This window comes from Sus scrofa, chromosome 13 (assembly GCF_000003025.6).
Source record: "Sus scrofa isolate TJ Tabasco breed Duroc chromosome 13, Sscrofa11.1, whole genome shotgun sequence".
Taxonomy (NCBI): Eukaryota; Metazoa; Chordata; class Mammalia; order Artiodactyla; family Suidae; genus Sus; species Sus scrofa.
Window position 1 is genome coordinate 68,586,652 of NC_010455.5, and position 16,032 is coordinate 68,602,683.

Here is a 16,032-nt window from a genome sequence, read left to right on the forward strand (position 1 = left end):
GACAAAGGGGCCACCATTATTGCCCTCAACCCTAGAGAGGATATTCTCTTTCATCAGCATTTTACTCCCGAATTAATCTCTCACAGGGGTCACAAGGACCCCTCATCTGTGGAATCCATCATTGTTCAATTTATTCCTTGTGTGTCTAATGAGTGACTCAAAGATTTGAAAGCTGACAGTTTTGAAGTCCAGGATAAGGCAACTTGGCTTAAAGAGTTCTTGGCAATAAATATGAAAGTAGAACCTATTTCTCCCTATGTCAAACCAAAACCCAGAGACACACCCTGGCTGATGAGTGTAGTGAGCCCAGAGACTGAGGCAGTGGAAGGGAACGAGCTCATCAAAGGGGCTCTTCTAACAGCTTAACCACCACATAAGCTGAAAGAAACCTTCCACTCCCTTTCACTTCTAAGGGAGTTGTTTCAACCACAGGACTACACAGTGACACACTCACCACCAGTCCCAGCCATAGGCCCTGAGAGACAGGTCGCGCGCTTCCTCTGTAGTTCTTGTACCACCACCCACGCCCTGCTCCTGCCACACCAAGGGATTTGAATGGGCCAGCCTTCTACTCACCGAAGGACAGCCACTTCATTCCTAAAGGCCTGCAACTGCTCTGGTGTGGGGTCAACAACCTTTAGGATCTTTACTGCAACATCTCCTGCAAATTAGTTTATCATCAGTGCAGTCAAGTGATCTTACCACGTTATTTCTCAAATACACTAGTTTTGAGGAACATAATGAATCACTTGTTCAAGTATCATGTAACTAAGGTGGAACAAATTCTATGCAAATTTCTAAATTATTAAAATGGCTAAAAAAAATAGATTATATTACTATCCTTAAAATAACACCTCACAGGCCTTGAACTGGCTTAAACTATTCCTATCAAGCCTGGCATCCCCTGGGCCTGTAAGGATGACATAAGCAGGTACATATTAATTGCCCAGCAGATACTGAATGTTTGGAGCCAGAAGGCTGGTGCTCCAAAGCTGGCTAGTTAGCAAGGATCAGATGCTAATAAACTTAGCATCACATTTCAACGAGACATTTCAATACATATTGAAATCAGGTTCTTTTGCTTTCAATATCTTTAGAAAGTAATCCCAAAGATTAATACTGACTTCTTACTATACCCTGGGTACCATCTGTTCTTCCACAGGTATTATTACCTCCTTTAATCCTCATAGCTGCCCTATGACGTTAACACTATTATCCTCATTCTACAGGCAACAAACAAGTTTAGGCACTTGCCCAAGGTCACACAGCCAAAAAAAAAAAGAAGAAAAAAGTGCTGGAGCCAAGATTAGAACCCTAGTCTGACTCCAACAGCTATACTTGTAATTAAAAGACTGATAACTAATGTTCAGTCAAACCAGCCTCTTCATATAACTTTCGAAACATCCAAAGATCAATTCTACTTTATAGGTGTTACTGATTTAGAAGCCACTTTCAGAAGTGTTATGTCATAACAGCAATTGAATTACTTGAAGCCCTTATTAAAATCTCAGATTTTCAGAGTTCCCGCCGTGGCGCAGTGGTTAATGAATCCGACTAGGAACCATGAGGTTGCGGGTTTGATCCCTGCCCTTGCTCAGTGGGTTAACGATCCGGCGTTGCCGTGAGCTGTGGTGTAGGTCGCAGATGTGGCTCGGATCCCGCGTAGGCCGGCGGCTACAGCTCCAATTAGACCCCTAGCCTGGGAACATCCATATGCTGCAGGAGCGGCCCAAGAAATGGCAAAAAAAAAAAAAGACCAAAAAAAAAAAAAAATCTCAGATTTTCATGACAAACGAATTTACTAAAACCTAGCCTCTCAGTAGAAGTTAGGTTCAATGGCACCTTAAAGATGACTTGGTTCTTCCACACACTGAGCACATCCCCTTGGCAGCATCCCTCTGCAGCCTCTGTTGGAGCACTCGTTTTACTTTTGGACAGTACCAACTGGTAGAGATGGTTCTTATGACAGGTCCCTAATTGCTGCCCTGTGATCTCTGCTTATATCACCTAAAGCTAAAATTCCCAAGAAACAGCACCCACCAAAATGGTTCTCACCCAGTTCACTGGCACATGAATTTACTGAGAGTGCAGGGCTGCCTGAAAGGTGCTGCTGACTTTGGATGGCAGAGTTGCTTTATTCTAAAAAGATGGAGCTGGCAAACTATGCAGCCCCAACCTCAAGTTCCTCATGACTGAGAAGAGGGACAAGAGTCTTTTGCATAATTACCCATTCTGGAGCATTTTGAGCCAAGACAGGAGCAGGTAGAGATTGGGGAATGACAGAGGAGGGGAGTAAATATCTTTGCAGAAAGGATGTAGAAAAAGTTTTCTGAAGGAAATTGGAAGTAAGCCAAGGGAAGAGGCTATTCTAGACCAGGAACACCAGGAACAAAGGTGAGGCAAGGGGGATGAGATAAACCCAAGTTGTGTATGAGAAACTCTAGCATGTGATTTGACATCTGTAAGACAGGAGGGAGGCAAGGGAGGAGGCTGCTGCAAGACCCCAGGTGCAGTGCAGGCACAGTGGTGACAGGAGAGGTAGAAAGGAGGGGATGGAGGCAAGAAACCCTATGAAGACGAACTGACCCAATATTTCAGTCAACTTGAAGGGCAGAGCCACGAGACAGCCAGGCAGTGGACAGGCGTCCAAAGGAACAGGGTGGGGATAGACAGGGATGCAGGAAGAAGGGAAATGTTAGAGGGCTTGCTTCCTAGTTCATAAGTCGAACTTGGCAATCCCTTCCCTGTCTCACAGCTCTTCTCTGGACATGCTCCAGTCATCACCCTCGGTGTCACCTACCTGATCAGTAATGCAACCTCAGAGCTCAGAGAATCCATCAGCAGCCAAAGCCTGTTCTCAGTGACTTACTCTGACCTGGACTTGGCTGAACAGCCTCCAACTCTAGCCTCTACTTTCTGGAACAGTGAACAGGACTTATCCCTGTTAAAAGTTCATCTTTTCTTTGTTCCATCATCATAGCCCCTTCAATCTTCTTTCTAAATTCTATTCTCCAAATCTGCATTACACCACTGTGTAAATCATCCGCAATACCTGAATTATGCAGGTCTCTAATGGGAAGACTGAACAGAATCAAACCAAAACCAGAGCCCAACAGCACCACAGGGACCAAAAGGCCAGCCGGCTCACAGTTAGCACTTTCTTATTAATCCCAGAGACAAGACTCTACATTACAGCATCCCCTAATTTATATGTATTACCTCCAAGAACTGCCACAATAGGGATCCAGTCTGATAGGAACAATGGGAAAATATTATAGAAAAACTGATTTCAACTCATACACATAATGGTTTTCTACTGGCAGGAAGTGCCCAGGGCTAGAATGTGTTTTCAGGTAACTCGTTAGCTCCCCATTACTCTGGCTTTCAGGCCAAGGCTGGCCAAACCTCCTGAAGATACCATACAATCTGAGATCATTTCACCCTAAAGATATCCAGAGTCTTTGTGGGACCCTATAACGCAACCTCCAGACCTCACTCCTATCAGCTTCAATGCAGCCTCTCCCTCCCTCCCCCTAATGAAGCCATTCAGAGCTCCCTGAGTTCCTCGGGCAGGCCAAGTGAGTGGCCCACCCACACCTGCTGTTGCTGCTTCCCAAATGCCATTTCCTCAGCAGACTCCTCATCCATCCTACTAAAAACTGTGAACAAGATCTGCCACTCTATACCTGCTTTTCCTTCGTTTTTCTCATTAGCACTTAGAACACATTGCATATTTTGTTTTTCCTGGTTATTATCCCCACCAGAATATCAACTACATTAAGAGAAAGAATTTTTTTTTTTTTTGTCTTTTTTTAGGGCTGCACCCGCAGCATATGGAGGTTTCCCGGCTAGGGGTCCAATCAGAGCTGTAGCCGCTGTCTATGCCAGAGCCACAGCAACATGCGATCTGAGCCACGTCTGCGACCTACACCACAGCTCATGGCAACGCCGGATCCTTAACCCACTAAGCAAGACCAGGGATCGAACCTGCACCCTCACAGTTCCTAGTCGGATTCGCTAACCACTGAGCCACCACGGGAACTCCAGAGAAAGAATTTTTAATCTATTTTGTTCACAGCCTCATTCCTAGCCCCTAGAAGAATGCCTGGCATTAGAAGAATGCTCAGGAAACACTGGCTGAAGAAATGAGTGACGTCTAAGATGCATCCATCAGCAGGCATGAACTGAAAAGCTGTCTGAGGCTCCCGAGTGGGAAGTGGGCACAGCCTCTGGCAGGGAATAGCAGTGACTTAGTTGCTCACAGCACAGGTCAACAATTAAGTTTCTGACAGGGGAAGTCATGAGTTAAGGGTCCAGCCTGAGGCTCCCAGGCCTTGGTAGGCCCAACCTCTGTATAATTAGGTCTAAACCCAAAACAAAGGCTGCTCTCCAAACTGCCCTCAGCAGTCCTTGGGGCTGAGTGCGTCATGACCAAATCCACGCCCCCAGCACTCCATGCAACTGGCATTCAGTAATACAGCTTAATAACTAATCAGTTATTATTCATCAAACATAATTTCTTACTTTTCCTTCATAGTAAAGTCACAGGCAAATGTAGTACAAGCAAATTAAGACATACTGCTATTGCCTATCATATTCTTAATGAGAAATTAAGCTGGTATCATTCATCCACCATTGAAGAAGAAAGAGCTATCATCAGTTGGTGAACCTGGAATGTTTTGCATTTTTGATCAGCAATTAATTCCCCTGCTTTAACTGTTTGGGATTATCTAAAACTTATATGCACCCCTGTTTTCTAGAACGGAACAGAATGAACACTATTCCTCCTCCTATTGACTCAGTCAAAATGATAACCTTCAGCATTAGCCTGGGATGAGGACCCCCAGTCATGGTTATACCAGGCTGCTGACTTCACACCATGGCCCAAGAGTGCTCTCAGGTTTGAAGCTCTGCTCCTGAGTGGTTTCTGAGCCTTCTCATGCTGTCCATGACTGACCCTGCTGCTATTAGTCTGACAGCATCTCTTTTAATGTGCTGTTTGTAATTAGTAGAGACTGGCAAATCAGACCCCAAAATCATGCTCAACAGGAGACTCTGTACTTGGGCCCAAGGGTCTCTTCTGTACACAGAGTAAGTGAGCTTAGTTCACAGACCCGAAGCCTCCATCTTGGCTGCTTTGAGACCTTTCTGTTCATAGACACTGGGCACAATCAAAAATCTAAAAGTCACCAAAACAACTGTAATTTTTAAGAAATTGAGTAAAACATTATATATAGGAATCAGAAAAGCAAGGAAGTATAGTACAAAACAATCTACAAATTATGGGTTCCCTGACCCTCTTATTTCTCCTCTTTATTCACAGACCATAGCTTGCTTTCTGAGGGGCTGACATAAAAGCCCACTGTTGCTCACTCTGACTTTTTAGACTCTTAGCTTAGAAAAAGGAGTCTTAAAAGCATCAGATGTGGTGCTTCCGCTGTGGCACAACGGGATTGGTGGCATCTCCTGAGCACTGGGACACAGGTTCAAACCATAGCCTGGTACACTGGGTTAAGGATCCAGTCTTTGCCACAACGGCGACTCAGATCTGATCCCTGGCCCAGGAGTTCCATATGCCACTGGACAGCCAAAAAAGAAAAGGTGGAAAAAAAAGGGGGTACAATGGAAATGAATTCAACTAGGAACCATGAGGTAGTGGGTTCAATCCCTGGCCTGCCTCAGTGGGTTAACGATCTGGCATTGCCATGAGCTTTGGTGTAGGTTGCAGACGTGACTCCAATCTGGTGCTACTGTGGCTGTGGCGTAGGCCGGGGGCTAAGGCTCCGATTAGACCCCTAGCCTGGGAACCTCCATATGCCGAAGGTGTGGCCCTAAAAAGGAAAGAAGGAAGAAAAAAAGCATTAGATGTTATCTACACGCTAACAGTTGTCTTAATGGAAGTAACCCTGCAGCAAATAAATCTCACCATAGTCTAAAAGCTCAGGATTGAGAGAAAACATAAGCTCAAAGGCAGTACTGCCACAAATGTAACTAACGCTTTGAAAAATTATGAAACCCCCATATAAAAGTGCTCAATCAGAGGGAGCTTTAAATTGTGGCACAACTTCATCTACTGGCTTTTAGCTAAGGCTTTAAAATGTATAAAAATGATAAAATGCTCCTAATGGAAGCATTAAAAGCAGTATTTACTGTTCTACTTCCTGAAATTACTTCCAGCCTTGTTGTCTCAGATACAAGCACTCTATCTCTCAAAACTGTATTTTTCTTTCTAAGGGATCACCAAGACATTTATGACATCTATTTGGAAAATACTCTACCATAGTGTAATTTCTCAGTGACCCAGGAGGCAGGCCAGAAGTATATTTGATTCAATTTTGAAAAGAAAAGGAATCAACATCCTACATGTAACTTACAAATGTTCACTCCTCTGCCAGTTCCCTCAAAGAATCAGAAATTTGTCAGATGATTAGTTACAAGGGGAAAACCCATATGTTAATGAACTACTAAGCTACTCAGAATACTGGAGGGGTTTCTCAGTTTTTAACACCTTGAATTTTAATGTTCCATGCACTTTATGCTCCTAAATTCTCTCAAGCTTTGCCCATTAATGTATAAAGAAAAATGTGGCATCCAAAGCAGAAATACAGGCACTGAGACACTCCACGTTTTGTGTGTGATTTTTCTGGTTTATTAAAATCTAAATTTAGAAGAGATGTCTTTCGGGGAACATGCAGCATTTTAAAGAAAATATTCTGCTGATATCCTAAAGCCAAAGGCATTAAAAACTTGACAGATAAATGTTATTTATATTGCCTAAGTATACAAACTGGCTACAGACATTAAAATAGTAAATATCTCCCAAGTGACAAAGTGTTTCTATTAAAATAAGAACACTAACACTCCACACAGATTTAACAATTAAGTCTTTGGAGTTCCCACTGTGGCTCAGTGGTTAACGAACCTGACTAGTATCCATGAGGATGAGGGATTGATCCCTGGCCTTGCTCAGTGGGTTGAGGATCTGGCATTGCCATGAGCTGTGGTATAGGATGCAGATGCGGCTCAGATCCCACGTTGCAGTGGCTCTGGTGTAGGCCAGCGGCTACAGCTCCGATTCAACATTCAACCCCTAGCCTGGGAACCTCCATATGCCTTGGGTGTGGCCCTAAATAGACAAAAGACCAAAAAAAGATAATAATAATAAAGTCTTTGCTTTCCCTGTTGGATAGGGAGTCCCACAACCAATCCCAAGGCAGAGCAAAGAAAACCTGTTTTAGGAGGCTCCTGGCTTGCCTGAGCCCAACTGTATGGCCATGGGCACGTTAGTTCCCTTTCTATGGACCTTAGTTTTCTTGCATGTAAAATCTCTAAGCTCCTCTCCAACATTAAGTTTCCAGAATCCATGCCCGCCTCTAATAGCAGCAGAATCTTACTCATTTGGGGAACTTAAAAAGCATGTCCCTCCCACATGCACACTATTTAATTATTTTATAAGAGACTGAGGGGTCCCTTGTGGCCCACAGGCTCATGATCTGGCACTGCTGCAGCTGTGGTACAGGTCACAACTACGGCACAGGTTAGATCTCTGGCCTAGGAACTTCCACATGCTGCAAGGGTGGTCAAAAAAAAAAAAAAAAAAAAAAAAAAAGTGCAGAAGAGTCTGTGACATTTGACTGAACACTTGCTCACCACTTTCTAATTATCCTGAAAACTTTTCATACCAATTACAGCACTGTCTTAAAAAGTACAGTATGAGAATTCTGCTGTGGTACAATGAGATTGGCAGTGTCTTGAGAGTGCTGGGACACAGATTCAATCCCCAGCCTGGCACAGTGGGTTAAGCATCTGGCATTGCCATGAGCTGTGGCTTAGGTCGAAACTGTGGCTCGGATCTGATCCTTGGCCCAGGAACTCCATATGCTGTGGAACAGTGGAAAAAGAAAAAATAAAATAGTATGAAATTTCACTGAGATGCTATTAAGTTTAATCTCTCTCTCTCTCTCTTTTTTCTTTTTTTTTTGGTCTTTTTGCCTTTTCTAGGGCCACTCCCATGGCATATGGAAGTTCCCAGGCTAGGGATCGAATCGGAGCTGTAGCTGCCAGCCGGTGCCACAGTCACAACACACCAGATCCGAGCCACGTCTACGGCCTACATCACAGCTCAGGGCAACGCCGGATCCTTAACCCACTGAGCAAGGCCAGGGGTTGAACCCGCAACCTCGTCATTCCTAGTCGGATTCATTAACCACTGAGCCACGATGGGAACTCCAGTTAAGTTTAATCTTCAGATGCAATCCAATACCCCTGGAGAGTGCAACTGTGAGCCTGCCTGGCCCTCTCTGGACTGAGACTTGACTTCACCCTAGCAGTAAAAGGGAGGGCCCCAAACTTACCATGCCACTTGCCCTTATAAACAGTTCCAAAGGAGCCTGACCCAATCCGAGTGGAAAGCATCACTTCACTGGCTTCTATTTCCCAGTAATAGCTTGAATCTCTCTGTCCACGAGGCCTCTGAAACAAGCAGAGATCATAAATACATTTCATGGACTGGTAAAAGCCTATCTAATGAGGGTGTCAAAGAAAAGATCAACCCAATTCCATCCAATTCCCATATCTTGGGGGGGGGGAAAGGGGCTGCCTGCCACATGTGGAAGTTCCTGGGCCAGGGAACAAACCTGTGCCACAGCAGCAACCCAAGCTACTACAGTGATGTTGGATCCTTAACCCACTGTGCACAAGAGAATTCCCCCATTTCTTTTAAAGATAAACTATAATTCCAATTTATGTCCTGAGAGAAAGTATCATTTTAGTTGTGCCCTGTCTTGCAACAAATCATCAAGTTTTCCAATGCAAGCATGCCAAAAATGGCACTGACATTTTTAATATATTAATTTAGTCACCTCACCCCTAAAATTAAAGGCATGCTCATTTCTGACTCAGCTTTTCTTACTGCATCCTAACCCACAGGAGGTACTGTTAGCCATACTCACAATTTTGTTTTTCTCCTGGGTCCCGGATCCTGGCGCCCGCTCTCTCTGTGCTGGCACAGGGGTTTTCGGTTGTGACCAGCCCGTTGGGCTCAGATTGTTGGGGCTGCTGGACAAGGCTGAAGGTGAGGCTTAATAGACAAGACAAACAGAATCCACACATGGATAAGCCAACAGAAGATACACAGCATAAAGAGAAAAAGCCCATTATTATTTGCTAAATGATTTAATCAACAAGTACCTGATTCACTGTGACTTCGAATTGCATCCTGAAATAGAAAAGGAAGCTGGTCAGTTTCTGCTCTAGAAAAGATGTTCTCTGGGGGAGGGAAAGGGAGGAGGAGGATTTGCAGGAGCAAACTAGATTATAAAACCTCTAGAATATAAAAGGTATAATTATATATTCTAAATTTTCTTTAATTAAATTCATCAAATGTCTGTGGCCAATATCTCCAAGATCATCAAATATTAGGAGGACTGGTGTGAATTTCTCACATACGATGGAAATGGCAAGGCAACAGCAAATTGATACCCTTTAAAGGAAGGCTAGCAAAGTTACTATCCAGATGAGATCTTTCCAATGGTTGCTCCAGTGAACCTCAAAATAATCATTTTAAAAATTTTAATGGGGGGGAGTTCCCGTCGTGGCGCAGTGGTTAACGAATCCAACTAGGAACCATGAGGTTGCGGGTTCAATCCCTGGCCTTGCTCAGTGGGTTAACGATCCGGCGTTGCCATGAGCTGTGGTGTAGGTCGCAGACGCAGCTCGGATGCCACGTTGCTGTGGCTCTGGTGTAGGCTGGTGGCTACAGCTCCGATTCGACCCCTAGCTTGGGAACCTCCATATGCCATGGGAGTGGCCCAAGAAATGACAAAAAGACGACCAAAAAAAAAAAAAAATTTTTAATGAGGGATTCAGAGTTCCCGTCATGGCACAGCGGAAATGAATCCAACTAGGAACCACGAGGTTTCAGGTTTGATCCCTGGCCTCACTCAGTGGGTTAATGATCCTGCGTTGCTGTGAGCTGTGGTGTAGGTCACAGACATAGCTCGGATCTGGCGTTGCTGTGGCTGTGGCGTAGGCTGGTAGCCGTAGCTCCGATTAGACCCCTAGGCCTGGGAACCTCCAAATGCCGCAGGAGCAGCCCTAAAGACACACACACACACCAAAAAAAAAATCCCCTAGTCCAAAACCTACATTTACATATAAGAAAACACAAGTAAACGAGTAGAGACATGGCCAGGGTCACACAACCAATATGTGACAGAAACAGAACCAAAAATCACCACCCCATGGATCTGAGTCATTCTTCTCAGGTGAGAGGTCAAGGCTACCATTAGTATTTATTAGAAACTGGGTGGAACGTGTAAAAATTACAGGGCCCCTCCATGAGACCTAAATCCTCATTTTAGAAATTCTCACTTGGAGTATACAAATAATAATAATATAAAACCACTTGATCCCCATATCCTCCAAAAAGTATTTTTCTCAGAAGTCCCACTCTGTTTTCTCTGTGTAACCACAGTAAAGACATAATACTTTTTTCATCCAACTATTACCAGAATGCTTGAATTCTATGACATTTTTACAAGAGATAAGAAGGATCAGAGACCAAGCTGCCCCTCCTTCACTTTGGCAGCCCCACCCAAGCATCTTGAGATTTTAACAACAAGGTGTGGTTCTAGGGTTCCCAAACCTGGCTAATCTTCAGAATCACCTGGAGAAGTGTTTAAGAACAGATTCCCAAGCGTCCCCACCCCACTAGGACTAATTTACTATGCCTGGGAGGGAGGTGAGAAGTCAAAGAATCTTTTTTTTTTTTAAGAATCTCCATGTTTTTAAGTGCAACAGGATGACTGCTAGGTGGACAAAACTTTGTACAAAAATAACTTGAATTTCAATAGAATATCCAGCAGCTATAGCTTTATTATCCAACTAATCTATTCTTTGTTGTCAGTAAAAGTATGGCATGAGGTATTTTTATTGACCAGAATTACATTCCCATACACTAGGATTTTTTTGTAATGTCATAGTAATTTTCTTCCCTACATGCACTATATAACTTATATTTTATTCTGTGCTAATTTCTATAGTTGGACTCATTTATCCTGAGAGAAACTTTTCATCATCTTGAAATCTAAATATTAAAGAGAACTAAAATGGTTTAAATAAAGCAAGGATGTTTTACTTTTTAAATGATGAATCATACGTGAATTAAAAAAAAAAAAACAGGAATCAGAAATGCTCTGCTTCTAAAGTACAGAGAGGATTAAGCACAACAGATGTGCCAGTTACTCTATAATAAAAATTCAAAATTTTTCACTTTCAGTGTTCCCTCTAAGTATTAGAGTATATATATACACAGGAATAAATAATACACTAGAAGAAAAGTAAGTGGTATATATATCATTGTATATTATGAGGGCTTCTCACAATAAAATAGAAATAAAGTTCATAGCCTGCATACATATGACCTTCTCACAATAATCTTGTGATAACAAAAGTGCCCCCAAACGACCAGGTTAGGCCCCACATTCAAAAGCCAACTCTTATGTTCAGACCTTAGCCACCTCTCATGGCTAAGAAAAGTATACTGAAAATGATCTGAAGTCTGAGTGAGGTAAGCTGTGCCTGAGGTGGCAGGTGGCCCTGAAGTTTTTCATGAAACAATCCATGATGTAGAGAGAGCAAAGGTGTCTCTAATAAAAGTTTATCCAAGAATTTTCAGGGCATAGCAACCAAACTGACACATTTGGTTTCTAAACAAAATATAAATAGTGATGCTGTTGAGTACCAACTAAATAAATCTAGCATCAGTCTTTGATGGAAAATGATTTTTTTTTTTTTTAATTTTTTAATACCCCTGGCCTTGGGAGCTCCCATCATGGCACAGAAGAAACAAATCCAACTAGTATCAATGAGGATGTGGGTTCCATCCCTGGCCTTGCTCAGTGGGTCAATGATTCGGCACTGCCGTGAGCTGTGATATAGGTTGTAGACATGGCTCAGATCCCGCATTGCTGTTGCTGTGGTGTAGGCCAGCAGCTGTAGCTCCAATTGGACTCCTAGCCTGGATACTTTTATATGCTGTGGCCATGGCCCTAAAAAAGCAATACATACATACATACATACATACATACATACATACATACCCTTGGCCTCAAAATCTCAGAGAAAACTGACTTCACCTATCAGCAATATCACATACAATATTTGTTTACTCCTAAATTATGCTATTGCCAAGAAAGAAAACATGAAAACAAGTCTGACAAGAAACAGTAAGTTTAGTAATTGTTTCATTTTTGATAGTCTACTGTCTGACAGTCTTAGCAATCCTGTTAATTTAAAAGAAAGCAAAGGCATGAAGAAAAATACCTACTCTTCCCCTCAAACAAAATCGTCTGGACCACGCCCTGGGAGAAGCATTCAGGCTGTTATTCTAGTCCAAAGCAATGAGAAATAAAGAAGAATAAAGAACAAAGGAAGTATTTTATGTATTCAGTTGTTATTAAAGATGAACTAGAAAGCAAACCAAACAAATAGAACATACAAAAAAAGCCAAGAAAAGAAAAAGCAGTTTGAAAACACCAGGCTTTAGGCACCTTTATATTTCCCTAAATACCTAAAATCCTATAACTCTACCCTTTCATTTCTAAATAAAATCACTTAAAAGTCTTTCAGAGAGTTTGTACCTCTCTACCACTATTATTTTCTTTTCCAAACCAGAAAGAAACTACTCCTTATAGACCTTATTCACTAGTTCACTGAAATCCTACTCTAATCTGATATGGAAAGAATGAATTCAATTTGAAATTTTAGTTCTCCCCTCGACTGATACACTAACCAGATTATTAAACCAATTTCAAGATGTAATGAATAAGAAAAGAAATTTTAAAAGTCCAGGAATTTGAGAAAGTGCTACAACATTCCTTATCAGGTTTAAAACCCAGAACTCTCTGACACAACAGTAAACCCCAATCAAATAGCTGACTGATAATCTTTACCACCCGCAAGGGGCCCCATTACCTCAATCATCCTGCTGTCCACAGGCAGGGTGGTGCTGACCATGTGGACATTGGGTGTGGACGTCGACCTCTGCCGCTGGGAGAGGGAACCTTCAGAGGAAGGGCTGGAGGTGTTGAATGTGAAAGCATGGGGTGTGGAGTATCTGTGCTGGGAACTAGTAGAGAGAAGGAGAAAGAAAATTCCGTGACTGATACTGAGCTTTCTGTACAGGCAGTCTTTCGAGTATCTACTTCATTAAGATACTTGGGACAAACCCTACTTGAACTACAACCTTTGACAAAAAAATGTTCCTTTTTTTCAATATGCACCATTTATTTTAGAAAAGGAAATATACATGCTTGGAATTCATGTGAAAAGAAATGATACATTATTAGTTTTCTTCTATTTAATAAACCACCTCTACAGAATACTCTAAATTTTAGACAACCTCTGAGAGAGATTAACAGTTACCAACCATACTACCCTCTACTAAGCTAGCTGGGACTTATTCAGGTTAATTATGAGACCAAATTAGAAAACTTTAAAGAAGTTTTTTTTAAACAGATGGTCAGACCTACTAAGCATGTCTACAAACAGGCCAGAATTTTATCCACTGTGAATCCTCTCCCCCATAAACAGCTCACAAAGTCAATTAACGTGAGCTGAGTTTTTAGGTTTCAATACCTAACTGTGAAATGTATCACTGGCCTCTTTTACCCAAAACCACTCTCCCACCAACCAAACTGGGAACATGCATTAGGTATAAGATTTTCATTATTTGCTCAAAAGATTACTCTGAGTTCTATTCAGATTCAAGCAGCACCATGCATGAATTCAAGGGACAAAAAGATGGTTTTTCTAAAAGAAACTGCTTTACTTCCTTGAAAGACTGCCTTTCCAGGCAATTCAACACTAATGCTCTCAGAACCCCAGTTTCTTCCATCTAAATGTATCTAAATCTTCAAAAGCAAGCAGTTCCTTTCTTTTTTGGCCACACTATGCAGCGGCATGATAAGGAATCTCAGTTCCCAGACCAGGCAGCGAACCTGGGCCACAGTGGTGAAACCACCAGGTCCTGACCACTAACAAGACCACCAGGGAACTGACAATTACAGTTTTTCAGTCAGACTTGCTTTTCAAATTATCAAGAAAAATAGAAGTCATATACAAACACATCTAGATTATCAATTCAGATTCTTTGTTCTAAAATATGCTACCTTTAACAAATTTCATGATAGGTTTACAAAGGCCATTAAATGTTTTATGAATATGGAGTTCCTGTCATGGCTCAGCAGTTAGTTAACATGACTAGCATCCATGAGGATGTGGGTTCGAACCCTTGCCTCGCTCAGTGGGTTAAGGATCTGGTGTTGCCATAAGCTGTGGTATAGGTCTCAGACTCAGCTCAGATCCCATGTTGCTGTGGCGTAGGCTGGTGGCTTCAGCTCCAATTCAACCCCTAGCCTGGGAACTTCCATATGCCACGGGTGCAGCCCTAAAAAGACCCCCCCCCAAAAAAAAATTATGAATATATATAAAGTCAGATACTTTGAATAAAGACGTAGATTTGTTTTTGGTTCCAAATTCATGTGTAACACTGAGACATGTTAACTCAAAGCTTAAAACAGCTTTTAGGAGTTCCCTTTGTGGCTCAGTGGTTAATGAACCCAACTGGGATCCATGAGCATGAGGGTTTGATCCCTGGCCTCAATCAGTGAGTTAAGGATCTGGCATTGCCATGAGTTATGGTGTAGGTTGAAGGCGCGGCTTGGATATGGTGTTGCTGTGGCTGTGGTGTAGGCCAGTGGCTGCAGCTCCCATTGGACTCCTAACCTGGGAACCGCCATATGCCGCAGGTTAGCCCTAAAAAGACACATAAATAAATAAAAATAAAATAGATATTATACTAACATCTAATTAGATGCTTTTAAAGAGAGCAGTTTATTAGGTACCATGGTTTTAGCAATGTAAGCCTACAATAAGTAATTCAAAGTTGAGAGTTTTACTTTTATTGAATCACTATTTACTGTTTTGGGACCCTTTCCCTGAGGCTCACTGCACATGCATAATGAGGAAGGCAAAAATCTCAAGTTCTTTAAAACGTAATGAGAACAAAGGGACATGCTAGGATAACAGAATAAACTATAGTCACAGTCACTTTCCAGAATTCAAGAACTACAGGACCACAAAGAACTACGTTTTGCTCTAACACCAACACTGGGGTCCACAGAAGCAGCAAAGGGTTTACACAGGGCGGAAGGAACGCAAGGAAACTCCTGTCTTTTGCATCCATGCTTTCAATCCCACCCACACCAATAAAACCTTCCAAAAGAAAAGCAGTAGATAAAAAATACCTAACAGGCATCCGGGAAACAGATTCTCGCATCCGACGCATTGTCAAAGAAGGCAGTGCTGGGACCCCACTATCACCAACAGTGGAATTTGGGAACAATCTAAATGAAATCAGAGAAAGACTGGTTTATAGACTTGTGGTAATAATTTTACAGTCAGCCTGCCTGGCCTTGCAAACTCATAACTACTCAGGCCGAACTATTCCTAGTCACATTTTCTTGGACCATTTGGGCTACCAGAGTAAAGGGACTACCAAACCAAGTGACTGAGTATGAATGACTACGGAATGTGAAAAATCCTGACTTGCCAGTGAACACAGAGTCTCTAATGTGCATTTCTAGGAAATGCTGCTTCAATGTCCAGCTGTATCAAAATAATTTTTTCAAAAGCTATACACAGTAGGGCACTTTATAACTAACCTAAATCATGCAGAGCTTTTCTGGAAACATTATGTCTTGATCAAAAGACTGAGGGAGTTCCCGTTGTGGCACAGCAGAAACGAATCAACTAGTATCCATGGGGATGTGGGTTTGAATCCTGGCCTCGCTCAGTAGGTCAGGAATCTTGTGTTGCCATGAGCTGTGGTTGTAGGTCAGACGCGGCTCGGATCCTGCGTTGCTGTGGCTGTGACTTAGGCCAGCAGCTGAAGCTCCAACTGGACCCCTAGCCTGGGAACTTCCATATGCAGTGGGTGCAGCCCTAAAAAAGCAAAAAAAAAAAAAAAAA

General features: G+C 42.4%; 1 protein-coding gene across 6 annotated transcripts in view; it reads right to left on the reverse strand.

The window, feature by feature from the left end:
- Positions 1–16,032, reverse strand: part of RAF1 (Raf-1 proto-oncogene, serine/threonine kinase) — a 76,784-nt gene that overhangs the window by 5,524 nt on the left and 55,228 nt on the right. For 3 of the 6 annotated variants that reach the window (XM_021069347.1, XM_021069349.1, XM_021069348.1), the window contains 7 exons: positions 15,309–15,407; positions 12,976–13,129; positions 12,329–12,388; positions 9,190–9,217; positions 8,952–9,079; positions 8,355–8,472; positions 577–661 (listed from right to left, as the gene is read on the reverse strand). In XM_021069347.1, the coding sequence (XP_020925006.1) occupies positions 577–661; positions 8,355–8,472; positions 8,952–9,079; positions 9,190–9,217; positions 12,329–12,388; positions 12,976–13,129; positions 15,309–15,407 (672 nt within the window). The remainder of the gene's footprint in view (positions 1–576; positions 662–8,354; positions 8,473–8,951; positions 9,080–9,189; positions 9,218–12,328; positions 12,389–12,975; positions 13,130–15,308; positions 15,408–16,032) is intronic. The other 3 variants (XM_021069350.1, XM_021069351.1, XM_021069352.1) reach the window with 1 other exon arrangement.